Source organism: Budorcas taxicolor, chromosome 15, assembly GCF_023091745.1.
Source record: "Budorcas taxicolor isolate Tak-1 chromosome 15, Takin1.1, whole genome shotgun sequence".
NCBI lineage: Eukaryota > Metazoa > Chordata > Mammalia > Artiodactyla > Bovidae > Budorcas > Budorcas taxicolor.
Window position 1 is genome coordinate 43,539,417 of NC_068924.1, and position 13,176 is coordinate 43,552,592.

Genomic DNA, 13,176 nt, shown 5'->3' on the forward strand with positions numbered 1-13,176 from the left:
TTCTATTCATAAAACAGCATTTTAGGGAAAGATGATAGATTATAGACTAGGAGAAGGCTTTTGTAACCCAAATAACCAAGAAAAAATTAATATCATGAAATCTCAGTGTTGCTTACAAATCAATACGAAGCAGACCAACCGCCTAGTAGAAAATGGACAAGCAACTGGACAGGACCAGACATTTTTACAAACAAGGACCTACATTTGGCTAATGAACATGCAATGAGATGTTCAGTTTCATTAGTGATCAGGGAAATACAAATCAGGACTTCAGTGAGATAAACTAAAAATTAAAAAGTCTGACAGTAAAAGGTTTTGGAAGAGATGCAGATAAAGAGTCTCTTTAAATCGTTGCTGGTGAGAGTACACTGGTACAACTACTTTGGAAAAAGGGTTTGAAAATGTTTTGAAAAACATTATCTATTAAAGTTAGCCATTCACATACTCTATACCAAGAAACTTAATTTCTAAGAATATACCCAAGGAGTTCTTCTACATATATACCCTTGGAGACATACACAGTAATATTTGTAGAAGTGTTTATAGGAGCAAAAAACCCAGAGTCACCCCAAATTCCCTCTTCCTAGAGAATGAATAAATTGTGATATAGTCTGACAATGGAATATTTTACAACTGTGAAATGGTTGAGCTACATGTAATAATATCAATGAAGCTATGAAATTTATTTTTATAGTAATCATAGTTTTATTAAGATATAATTTACCTAGTGTAAAATAGACAGATTTTAAGAGTTTAGCTGATGAATTTTTATATATGTATACTTTTGTGTAACCACTGCCCAGAACAAAATACAGAACATTTCTACCCCCACCAGAAAGTTCTTTTGTTCCTTTTTCCTAAGTGCACTTTGTGCCACTCACCAGCAATGGTGTGAGAGTTCTAGTGTTGCTCCCCATCCTCTCCAGTGCTTGGTATTGTTCAGTTCAGTCACACAGTCATGTCCGACTCTTTGTGACCCCATGAATCACAGCACGCCAGGCCTCCCTGTCCATCACCATCTCCCGGAGTTCACTCAGACTCATGTCCATCGAGTCCGTGATGCATTCCAGCCATCTCATCCTCGGTCGTCCCCTTCTCCTCCTGCCCCCAATCCCTCCCAGCATCAGAGTCTTTTCCAGTGAGTCAACTCTTCGCATGAGGTGGCCAAAGTACTGGAGTTTCAGCTTTAGCATCATTCCTTCCAAAGAAATCCCAGGGCTGATCTCTTTCAGAATGGACTGGTTGGATCTCCTTGCAGTCCAAGGGACTCTCAAGAGTCTTCTCCAACACCACAGTTCAAAAGCATCAATTCTTCGGCGCTCAGCCTTCTTCACAGTCCAACTCTCACATCCATACACGACCACTGGAAAAACCATAGCCTTGACTAGATGGACCTTAGTCGGCAAAGTAATGTCTCTGCTTTTGAATATACTATCTAGGTTGGTCATAACTTTTCTTCCAAGGAGTAAGCATCTTTTAATTTCATGGCTGCAGTCACCATCTGCAGTGATTTTGGAGCCCCCAGAAATAAAGTCTGACACTGTTTCCGCTGTTTCCCCATCTATTTCCCATGAAGTGATGGGACCAGATGCCATGATCTTCGTTTTCTGAATGTTGAGCTTTAAGCCAGCTTTTTCGCTCTCCTCTTTCACTTTCATCAAGAGGCTTTTTAGTTCCTCTTCACTTTCTGCCATAAGGGTGGTGTCATCTGCATATCTGAGGTTATTGATATTTCTCCCGGCAGTCTTGATTCCAGCTTGTGTTTCTTCCAGTCCAGCGTTTCTCATAATGTACTCTGCATAGAAGTTCAATAAGCAGGGTGACAATATACAGCCTTGACGTACTCCTTTTCCTATTTGGAACCAGTCTGTTGGTGTCCAGTTCTAACTGTTGCTTCCGGGCCTGCATACAGATTTCTCGAGAGGCAGGTTAGGTGGTCTGGTATTCCCATCTCTTTCAGAATTTTCTACAGTTTATTGTGATCCACACAGTCAAAGGCTTTGGCATAGTCAATAAAGCAGAAATAGATGTTTTTCTGGAACTCTCTTGCTTTTTCCATGATCCAGTGGATGTTGGCAATTTGATCTCTGGTTCCTCTGCCTTTTCTAAAACCAGCTTAAACATTAGGGAGTTCACGGTTCACGTATTGCTGAAGCCTAGCTTGCAGAATTTTGAGCATTACTTTACTAGCGTGTGAGATGAGTGCAATTGTGTGGTAGTTTGAGCATTCTTTTGCATTGCCTTTCTTTGAGATTGGAATGAAAACAGACCTTTTCTGGTCCTGTGGCCACTGCTGAGTTTTCCAAATTTGCTGGCATATTGAGTGCAGCACTTTCACAGCATCATCTTTCAGGATTTGAAACAGCTCAACTGGAATTCCATCACCTCCACTAGCTTTGTTCATAGCTTGGTATAGTTAGTATTTTTAATTTAGATACTTTGGTAGATATATAATGGTATCTCATTGTGGTTTTAATCTGTGTTTCCCAAATGACAAATGAAATTGGTCATGTTTCATATTTATGCTTATTTATTTATGCTAATTGGTCTTTGAATATCTTTTTTTATGAAATGTCTGTTCAAATCTTTCTCCCATTTTCTATTTCTTTTTAAAATGTATTGATTTATAGAAGTTGGTTACATATTTTAGATGTAAGCCTTTGTCACATACACAAATAAATGTATGTACAGTAATAAGCATTATAAGAAGGTGACTTAAGAAGAGAACATGAAAAGAATTGCTGCATATCCTTGCTCAAGCAGGTGTGAAAAAAAAAAAAAAAGAGATCATTAGAAATTGAGGGTCTTGAAACTGATTCCCTGCAAACTGTCCCTGCCCCCACAGGCCATATGAAGTCTCCTTCTACAGGCAGGTACACACTACATACTCCAGTCTGAAGAATGTTGGTTTGGAATATATTGAGTCTGTTTTCATTTTTCTAGCTTTATTGAGATATAATTGACATATAAATTTAAGATGTATAACAATGATTTTATATATATATTATGAAATGCTAATCACAATAAGTTTAGTTAATACATCCATCACCTCGCATAGATTAATGTTTTTATTGTGATAGAAACTTTACGCAATGGAGTATTACTCAGCCATTAAAAAAAATACATTTGAATCAGTTCTGATGAGATGGATGAAACTGGAGCTGACTATACAGAGTGAAGTAAGCCAGAAAGAAAAACACCAATACAGTATACTAACACATATATATGGAATTTAGAAAGATGGCAATGATGACCCTGTATGCAAGACAGCAAAAAAGACACAGATGTGTATAGTGGACTTTTGGACTCAGAGGGAGAGGGTGGGATGATTTGGGAGAATGGCATTGAAACGTGTACTATCATGTAAGAATCGAATCGCCAGTCTATGTCCGATTCAGGATACAGCATGCTTGGGGCTGGTGCAAGGGGATGACCCAGAGGGATGTTATGGGGAGGGAGATGGGAGGGGGGTTCATGTTTGGGAACGCATGTACACCCGTGGTGGATTCATGTCAATGTATGGCAAAACCAATACAGTATTATAAAGTAAAATAAAGTAAAAATAAAAATAAAATAAAATAAAATAAAGATCTATCCTTTTAGCAGCTTTCAAGTATACATTACAGTATTGAAGGCTCAGCAGCACCTCTAGCTAGAAATTCTTGGCAGACAATTGGAAATGCACTTTTGGTATAAGGGTAAATTACTCAATTTCTCAGGCTGTTTCCTCTTAAAGAACAGGAGTATCAGCACCAACCTTGTCTATTTTCATATTTGTTCTACTTGTGAAAACAAAATCACTGAGGTGACTGTTAGGAAAAACTTTTAAGTGGTGCACTTGCTTACTTTGCTGCTGCTGCTGCTAAGTCGCTTCAGTCCTGTCCGACTCCGTGCGACCCCATAAACGGAAGCCCACCCAGACTCCCCCATCCCTGGGAGTCTCCAGGCAAGAACACTGGGGTGGGTTTCCATTTCCTTTCCAAAGTGTGAAAGAAAAGTGAAAGGGAATTCGCTCAGTTGTGTCCGACTCTTAGCGACCCCATGGACTGCAGCCTACCAGGCTCCTCCGTCCGTGGAGTTTTCCAGGCAAGAGTACTGGAGTGGGGTGCCATTGCCTTCTCCCTTGCTTACTTTAGTGATCCATTATTACCTTTCTCCACTGCTGCCTTGGACTCACTGAGACCCATTAGGGCATGTTTAGTGATTTTGGGTGCCATCAGTCCTATGACTTAAACATTGTTTCTTTCCTATATAATTTATATTAATTATTAGTCATATAATAGTTGCCATTGCTGCTACTGCTAAGTCACTTCAGTCATGTCCGACTCTGTGCGACCCCATAGATGGCAGTCCACTAGGCTCCTCTGTCCCTGGGATTCTCCAGGCAAGAACACTGGAGTGGGTTGCCATTTCCGTCTCCAACGCATGAAAGTAAAAAGTGAAAGGGAAGTCACTCAGTTGTGCCCAACTCTTAGCAACCCCATGGACAGCAGCCTGCCAGGCTCCTTCGTCAATGGGATTTTCCAGGCAAGAGTACTGGAGTGGGTTGCCATTGCCTTCTCCAAATAGTTGCCATTACCCTTGGTAAATGATTTGAATGGTAAACAAAGCAGGAAAAATAACTTTTTCCCTCTATTCCCTCATTCCCTCTTATTAAAGATAACCATTGTTAAATCTCTTATGTGTTCTTTTAAATACATTCTGTATAATTTTTGGCATCCACTTTTCACAAATGAATTTACATTACATAAACTTTTCTTTTTCATCGAATGTATTTTGGGATGATTTCCTTATTCTTTTTTAAAAAAAGCAGCATTGTATCCAAAACCATGGATTATTTTATTATTTTATAATTTTATATAAATTTATTATTTTATTTATTTCTATTATGTTTCCCTTCTGAATATGAAATATTTAAACTGTTTCAGGCCTTTTCTATTACAGACAGTGGTGCCACAAATGTTCTTGTAAATATACATTTGTATACTGTGTCAGCATATAGGATAAATTCTTAAAAGTTGAACTACTGATCTCTGAGAGTGTGCTTTACACATTTTGATGGTTTATAACTGACTAATCCTCCCATAAAAAGCAAGTAAATGAGAAACCTGTTTCCCCACACCCTCACCAAGAGAATCATCAAACTTAAATTTATGTCCATCTATTAGGTATAAATTGGTAACTCATTGTTTTGATTTGGATTTTATTAATTTTGTAAAGTTGAGCATCCTTTTATGTGCTTTTTTATAAAGTGACTGTTCCATTTTCCTGGTGGTAAAGAATCTGCCTGAAATGTGGGAGGACCTGGGCTTATCCCTGGGTTGGGAAGATCTCCTGGAGAAGGGAATGGCAATCTACTCCAGTATTCTCGCCTGGAGGATCCCATGGACAGAGAAGCCTCACAGTTTACAGTGCATAGGGTTGCAAGGAGTCAGACACAACTGAGCAATTAAGCAGCAGCAGCATTCCATTTTCCTATTGAAAAAATTTTATCCCTCAGTAAAGTGTTCTAGCTATTTATGAAAAGTAGAAAATAAAGACTATAAAGTCCCAGAATGTTTCCTTTTAGCTTAGCTTATTTTATGTTTTATACCATCTTATCCCAACTCATACATATTATTCATTCATTTAAAAATATGTATTAAATATTTATTATTTACAAAATACCAATAGGCTCTATCCTTGAAAAGGCAAATTTTGTTAGATGAGGATGTACGCTTGGGTCTCTATTTGTAGGACCTGCCTACTCAGATATTAAGTCCAAATATTGGTATTTGACCAAACTTCTCCTCTATGAATGTTCAGCTTTCTAGCTTTTCGAAATAAAATAATCTCAAGCTGTTAGTTAAACAAGTGGAAATTTGTTAACCAAAAGGTTGGTTTTCTACTTATGATAGCCTCAGATTATCAGCCTATTACTGCTGAGTTCTTGCTATTTGCTGTTTCATGGTTGATAAGTTTGGGGCGTGACTTCCTGAACACAGCCAATAAAGGGAGTTCAGAAGTTACTGTTCTGATGGTGAGGTATCTCTACAATCTGCAGTGTCTACCCTAAAATTATACCAGTTTTTCTTTGGTTGATTCATGTATAATTTCTCTTCAGCCTAGAAGGCTCATGACACGCAGCCCTGGGCCACTTAATCATCTGATCAGTGCAAGTATTTGATGCAGTTTTTCCTTCAACTGCTAGCAAGCGGGAAACAGGGAGTCTAGTAAGTTATTGGATGGACTTTAGACAAGAGAGAAAGTGTGGAGTCCATACCACTGCTTGTGCCCTGTTTGCTATCACAAGCAGATATAGGAAGCAAATAGTTAAAATTTTATAAATAAGTGGAGTGTTTTTGAGGGGATAATGTTCCTGTTCTGGATCTTTTGCTTTTCTCCCCAGTCTCTTTGAAATAAGAAATAGGATCATTTCTTTGAATACTAAGTTCCTCTACTATAGACTTGTAGCGTGTCAGTCACCAAGCTCTTGGGGGGGTGTGTGGTTGTGTGTGTGTGTGTGTGTGTGTGTGTATGTGTGTGTATGTAAACCAAGTGTTTGAAAGATTGCTAGAAATGCAGGTTCAAGATAGTACAGGTAGTTCTTGCTTTACACAGTAGTGCAGAACCATAAAGATAGTGTATATTGAAGCTGTGAAAAATGATTTTAATAATCAATGGGAAAAATTATGATCCATGCCCTTTAAATTTTTGTTAAATATTAAAAAAAACTCCCTGTTAGTTATAAATAAATAAAGGGAATGAGACAAAAGTAAAGCTATTTTTTTTTGCACTGTAATTTAAAACATTAGAAATATTGAGAATTAAAGTATCTTATTTTTTGGTTAAAAAGTTATCAAGATTAGTTTAAAGAATGCTTACCTTTTTATAATACAGAGGGAAATATCTTTTTTATGCCTTGGCAAATTGTCATAGTGTTTTACAAGCTTGGATTAACTTGTAACATGGTATCCTTTGTCTTTCCAATGTCATGAAATATCTCTGAAAATTCTTTAAATTTGTTTTTTGTGGGCACCGTATTCTCTGAAGTATCTTCATCCTTCCTCATTTATGCTGCTAAGTTTGCCTTACTAAGTTCCTTTGGTTGCACATCTGGATTCTTTCAGTGACAGTGTCAACATTCTCACGGTCAGCTATTTCTTCTATTACTCCATTTACATTTGATTCAGATTTTACTTCCAGTATTATCACTTTAGTTTCTTTGTTGCAGTTTCATCTTTGTTGGCAAATTACCTGGGAGACAAAGAGGCAACACAACTGTAAACATTGCTGTCTGTGTGTGAACTGAGTAGCTGATGGATGGTGTCCAGTCACCAATAGACATGACTGGTCACTGGCCATGATGCATATCTGTAATTACATGGTGATGGTGTATTGAAGAGCTCGCAGTGAAGTTTGAACTTTATGCAATGATAGTTATCGTACCATAGTGACTAAAATTTGAACTGTGTTGCTGGGTGACTGATACTATTTAACTAATTCATGATGACTGAAATTCATGCATATCAGGGCTGTGCAAAGCCAATACTGCCTAAATAAATTGGCTATCACATGGTACTGATTGCATATGATTTCTGTAGTAATTACAGTTTTGTTGGGTATGCTGATTGTACAGTGAGCCCATTCTTTTGGGCTTTTTGGAGGTGACTCACAGAATGTAAATTTTATCTTCTGTCTACCTATATCAGGACAGGCTAGATCATGCTGTGGTAACAAATGACCCAAATCTCAGTGTTCTTGACGCCTTCCATGGCACATTGGCTTGGAGGAGGGAAGCAAGTTCTGTTTCCCTTTGTCTTCACTCAGGGACGCAGGCTGAGGGAACTCTGTCTCTGTGCTTCTATTGTTACTAATGCAGGTATTGAGAACATGTAAACCACAAGCTTTCAAAGTTTCTGTCTAGAAGTGATATACACTATTTCAAATCACGTTTTCACTGATCAAAACAAGTCATATGGTCATGTCTCAAAGGAAGTAGAGAGGCAAGATTCTAATATGTGCCTTGAGGACAGGAATGTTGGGTAAGCACCATCAATAACTACTGTGGATCCAGAGAGTTACCTTGTGGAGTTTATCAGGGAAGGGCAGTTGAGGACTAGGACTACAGACCTAGATGTGTGAGATTATTTCTGTTTTCTAATGAGAGATTGAAGTTCAAGGCAAAGTTGTGTGTACTGGTATTCTATGAGCCTGGACACTGTGATTAGTGTTCAAGGTTGCAGTGAAGCCAGGAAGTTATAATAGAGGCCAGATGAATCACTGGGGTAAAGCAGGACTGTTGACAGAACCCTGGAGATCAGAAATCATTCAGACGAGACCTCTGAGACTGTCGACTGTTCTAAACAATTTCAGTCCCTTTTTGGTCTGAGTCTTCATCTGTGCTTCGTTTAAGTTGATGACATCTTTGGAAGTTCTGGGATACTTAACAGAGAACTTAGGCCTCGAAAGAAGTGTAGGCTAGGGGTTGGCAGAAGGCATGGTAAGGGTATTCTAGCAGTAAATGGGTAGAGGCTGCAGAAGTGCAACCAAAGGTAGGATGCTGTGAAAGTGGTAAGAATATAGATCTTCTTTAAAAAGGATAACGTTGAAGAACGACAGGGAGTGAATTGCATAATGATCCTCACACATGGACATCACCAGATGGTTAACACTGAAATCAGATTGATTATATTAAAGATGGAGAAGCTCTATACAGTCAACAAAAACAAGACCAGGAGCTGACTGTGGCTCAGATCATGAACTCCTTATTACCAAATTCAGACTGAAATTGAAGAAAACAGGGAAAACCGCTAGACCATTCAGGTATGACCTCAGTCAAATCCCTTATGATTATCCAGTAGAAGTGAGAAATAGATTTAAGGGCCTAGATCTGATAGATAGAGTGCCTGATGAACTATGGAATGAGGTTCGTGATATTGTACAGGAGACAGGGATCAAGACCATCCCCATGGAAAAGAAATGCAAAAAAGCAAAATGGCTCTCTGGGGAAGCCTTACAAATAGCTGTGAAAAGAAAAGAAGCAAAAAGCCAAGGAGAAAAGGAAAGATATAAGCATCTGAATGCAGAGTTTCAAAGAATAGCAAGAAGAGATAAGAAAGCCTTCTTCAGTGATCAGTGCAAAGAAATAGAGGAAAACAACAGAATGGGAAAGACTAGAGATCTCTTCAAGAAAATTAGATACCAAGGGAACATTTCATACAAAGATGGGCTCGATAAAGGACAGAAATGGTATGGACCTAACAGAAGCAGAAGATATTAAGAAGAGATGGCAAGAATACACAGAAAAACTGTACAAAAAGGATCTTCACAACCCGGATAATCACGATGGTGTGATCACTAATCTAGAGCCAGACATCCTAGAATGTGAAGTCAAGTGGGCCTTAGAAAGCATCACTACGAACAAAGCTAGTGGAGGTGATGGAATTCCAGTTGAGCTATTTCAAATCCTGAAAGATCATGCTGTGAAAGTGCTGCACTCTATATGCCAGCAAATTTGGAAAACTCAGCAGTGGCCACAGGACCAGAAAAGGTCCGTTTTCATTCCAATCTCAAAGAAAGGCAATGCCAAAGAATGCTCAAACTACCGCACAATTGCACTCATCTCACATGCTAGTAAAATAATGCTCAAAATTCTCCAAGCCAGGCTTCGGCAATACATGAACCGTGAACTTCCTGATGTTCAAGCTGGTTTTAGAAAAGGCAGAGGAACCAGAGATCAAATTGCCAACATCCACTGGATCATGGAAAAAGCAAGAGAGTTCCAGAAAAACATCTATTTCTGCTTTATTGACTATGCCAAAGCCTGTGACTGTGTGGATCACAAGAAACTGTGGAAAATTCTTCAAGAGATGGGAATACCAGACCACCTAACCTGCCTCTTGAGAAATCTGTATGCAGGCCCGGAAGCAACAGTTAGAACTGGACATGGAACAACAGACTGGTTCCAAATAGGAAAAGGAGTACGTCAAGGCTGTATATTGTCACCCTGCTTATTGAACTTCTATGCAGAGTACATCATGAGAAATGCTGGACTGGAGGAAACACAAGCTGGAATCAAGATTGCCGGGAGAAATATCAATAACCTCAGATATGCAGATGACACCACCCTTATGGCAGAAAGTGAAGAGGAGCTAAAAAGCCTCTTGATGAAAGTGAAAGAGGAGAGCGAAAAAGTTGGCCTAAAGCTCAACATTCAGAAAACGAAGATCATGGCATCCGGCCCCATCACTGCATGGGAAATAGGTGGGGAATCAGTGGAAACAGTGTCAGACTTTATTTTGGGGGGCTCCAAAATCACTGCAGATGGTGACTGCAGCCATGAAATTAAAAGATGCTTACTCCTTGGAAGAAAAGTTATGACCAACTTTGATAGTATATTCAAAAGCAGAGACATTACTTTGCCGACTAAGGTCCGTCTAGTCAAGGCTATGGTTTTTCCTGTGGTCATGTATGGATGTGAGAGTTGGACTGTGAAGAAGGCTGAGCACCGAAGAATTGATGCTTTTGAACTGTGGTGTTGGAGAAGACTCTTGAGAGTCCCTTGGACTGCAAGGAGATCCAACCAGTCCATTCTGAAAGAGATCAGCCCTGGGATTTCTTTGGAAGGAATGATGCTAAAGCTGAAACTCCAGTACTTTGGCCACCTCATGCGAAGAATTGACTCATTGGAAAAGACTCTGATGCTGGGAGGGATTGGGGGCAAGAGGAGAAGGGGACGACAGAGGATGAGATGGCTGGAATGCATCACGGACTCGATGGACGTGAGTCTGAGTGAACTCCGGGAGATGGTGATGGACAGGGAGGCCTGGCGTGCTGTGATTCATGGGGTCACAAAGAGTCGGACACGACTGAGCGACTGAACTGAATTGAACTGAACTGATTCCATGCTTTGTATTTGTCTGTGTCTTTAACCCTGAATTTATTAAGCTCTGCAAATCCTCCACAGTGTACTCAGATGGCTGCCCTTAAAGTGCTTGGCTGTATACTACTCTGTATCCCTGTTGCTTAATGCTTCAATCCATTCACATGTCAAATCAATTTAGAATCACGCCATAGTTGTGCTCATGCCTAAACTTTCTGTCTTTAATCTAAATGTGATCCAAACTTCTTGTCCAGACTTTCTCTACTAGTCTGCATTAGGAGCAAAAATATTTAAGGCATAACTAGTCTAGCAGGAGCCCTGTGAGACTGCATTCATGCATTTCCTGGCATTAGATGGAATATTTTATTTGAGAAAAATATAGCTAATATTAAGTGGTTAATTTTGGTATGAGCTACTCAGATCTGGAATTAAACAGTGCATAGAGTACATTATAATCAAATGGTCACATTATATTTAAATCTTCCAGTCAACTAAGAGCTTTCAAGTCGAACATCTTTATTCTTGGATACAATACCAGACTAATCAGCTGAACTTAGATTTTCTACCTAGACATTTTGATGTTATGTAGACTCACCCATAGGGCTTCCCTGGTAACTCAGAGGGTAAAGAATCTGCCTGCAATGCAGGAGACCCAGGTTCAGTCCCTGGGTAGGGAAGATCCCCTAGAGAAGGGAATGGCAACCCATTCCAATATTCTGGCCTGGAGAGTTCCATGGTCAGAGGAGTCTGGTGGGCTACGGTCTATGGGGTTGCAGAGTCAGACATGACTGAGTGACTAACACACATGTACACACAGGCTTATGCTTAGTGTTGAACCCAGTAGACTTTGGACAACTTCTTTCATTCTTTCAGTTTCTTATTAATTTTCTAAGAACAGAGCTATAAGGGGGTCTTTGGATTCCCGGGACTTGCCCTATCTACTGTTCTTTTGCACAAGCATGCTGTATTATTCTTTTGAAACTGAATATTCTCCCACCCCTAAATTTTGGTATATTGTAAAAAGTATTAGTGAAGAGGTCTGAGACATGTCAGTTCAAGGAGTATTCTCAAAAGGGCATCAGAAGTTTTGCTATTTATTCAATATTATAATTTTTCCATGTGACTTAGTGAATTTGTGAGATTATATTACTGATATATGTAAGAGTCTTCAATTTTTTAAACTGTTTATAACACCAAAAATTTGTCATTTAATATTAGGGCAATACACTTTCTTCAGCGAGACCAACCAATGTGTTAGAAATGATGAAAGAATGGAAAAATAACCCAGAAAGTGATGAGGAAAGCACAACAGACCAAAGAGACAGCAGGTCTGGACAAGAGGAGTTGAAAGTTTACAAACCCAGCCGAAATGTCCCTGATGTCAGTAACTCTTCAGATGAAGAGGAAGGAAAACAGGTAGGAAGACCCAACAAAACATAGGAAGAACCAACAAAACAGGTAGGAAAAACAATTGTTTCATTTCTCCAAACTGTAAAATACCTTCACAACACTTGGAACATTTTTGCAACTCTTTTTTGCTGTTGGATTGTAATGGTTTGTAACAAAAGAGACCTGCATGATAAAGAAAGTAAAGCTTGAAACTAGCATGATTTAGTGATGTGGCCTAGTTGCTTATTTTAAGATCCGTGATTATATAGGGGAGGGGTCTGCAAACTTTCTCTTTAACAAATAGTGAATATTTTAGGCTTTGTAGGCCATAATAGTCTCTGTCACAACTTCTCAATGCTGATATTATAGCATGAACACAGGCATAGACAACAAATGAGTGTTCCAGCGAAACTTTACAGACAGGTGGTGTGCCAGATTTGGCTAATGGGTCACAATGAATAATGTATGTTTTTTACCAGATTATACAATTTGGAATGGGTTTATGTATTACTTCAAAAATTACTATTACATTAGTTAGTCATTTCCAATTTTATGATACCTGAAATTGTTTGTATAGGCTTACTATTTTACTTTATTAGATATAGTTTTATTGTTTTTGGTGAATGAAATCTAGCAACATTTGGTTAATTCTAGATTGCATTCTACCAACTCAATATCCTGACAATTTACCCACATCCTCTTTTCTTTTGTTTCTGTGTTTGAGGAAAAATTTTCTGTATGTTTGTTCTCATTCTCATCTTGAAGTCTAATCAGCATGTTTGAGCTCTTCTTTAATGATGGAACATCTTGCCACTGGGGGCCAGGTTTACCTCCAGGCATCCCACTTCTTATGAGGAGTTGCTGCTTTTCAGTTCTCTGAGACCTAGAGACGGGCAGAGTGGAGAGAGGGACTGAAGGGTAAA

General features: G+C 39.0%; 1 protein-coding gene across 1 annotated transcript in view; it reads left to right on the top strand.

The window, feature by feature from the left end:
- The window catches only part of STK33 (serine/threonine kinase 33), a 96,363-nt gene that overhangs the window by 68,351 nt on the left and 14,836 nt on the right, over positions 1–13,176 (top strand). Inside the window, exon 11 of the mRNA XM_052652533.1 lies at positions 12,083–12,280. Coding sequence (XP_052508493.1) covers positions 12,083–12,280 — 198 coding nt within the window. The remainder of the gene's footprint in view (positions 1–12,082; positions 12,281–13,176) is intronic.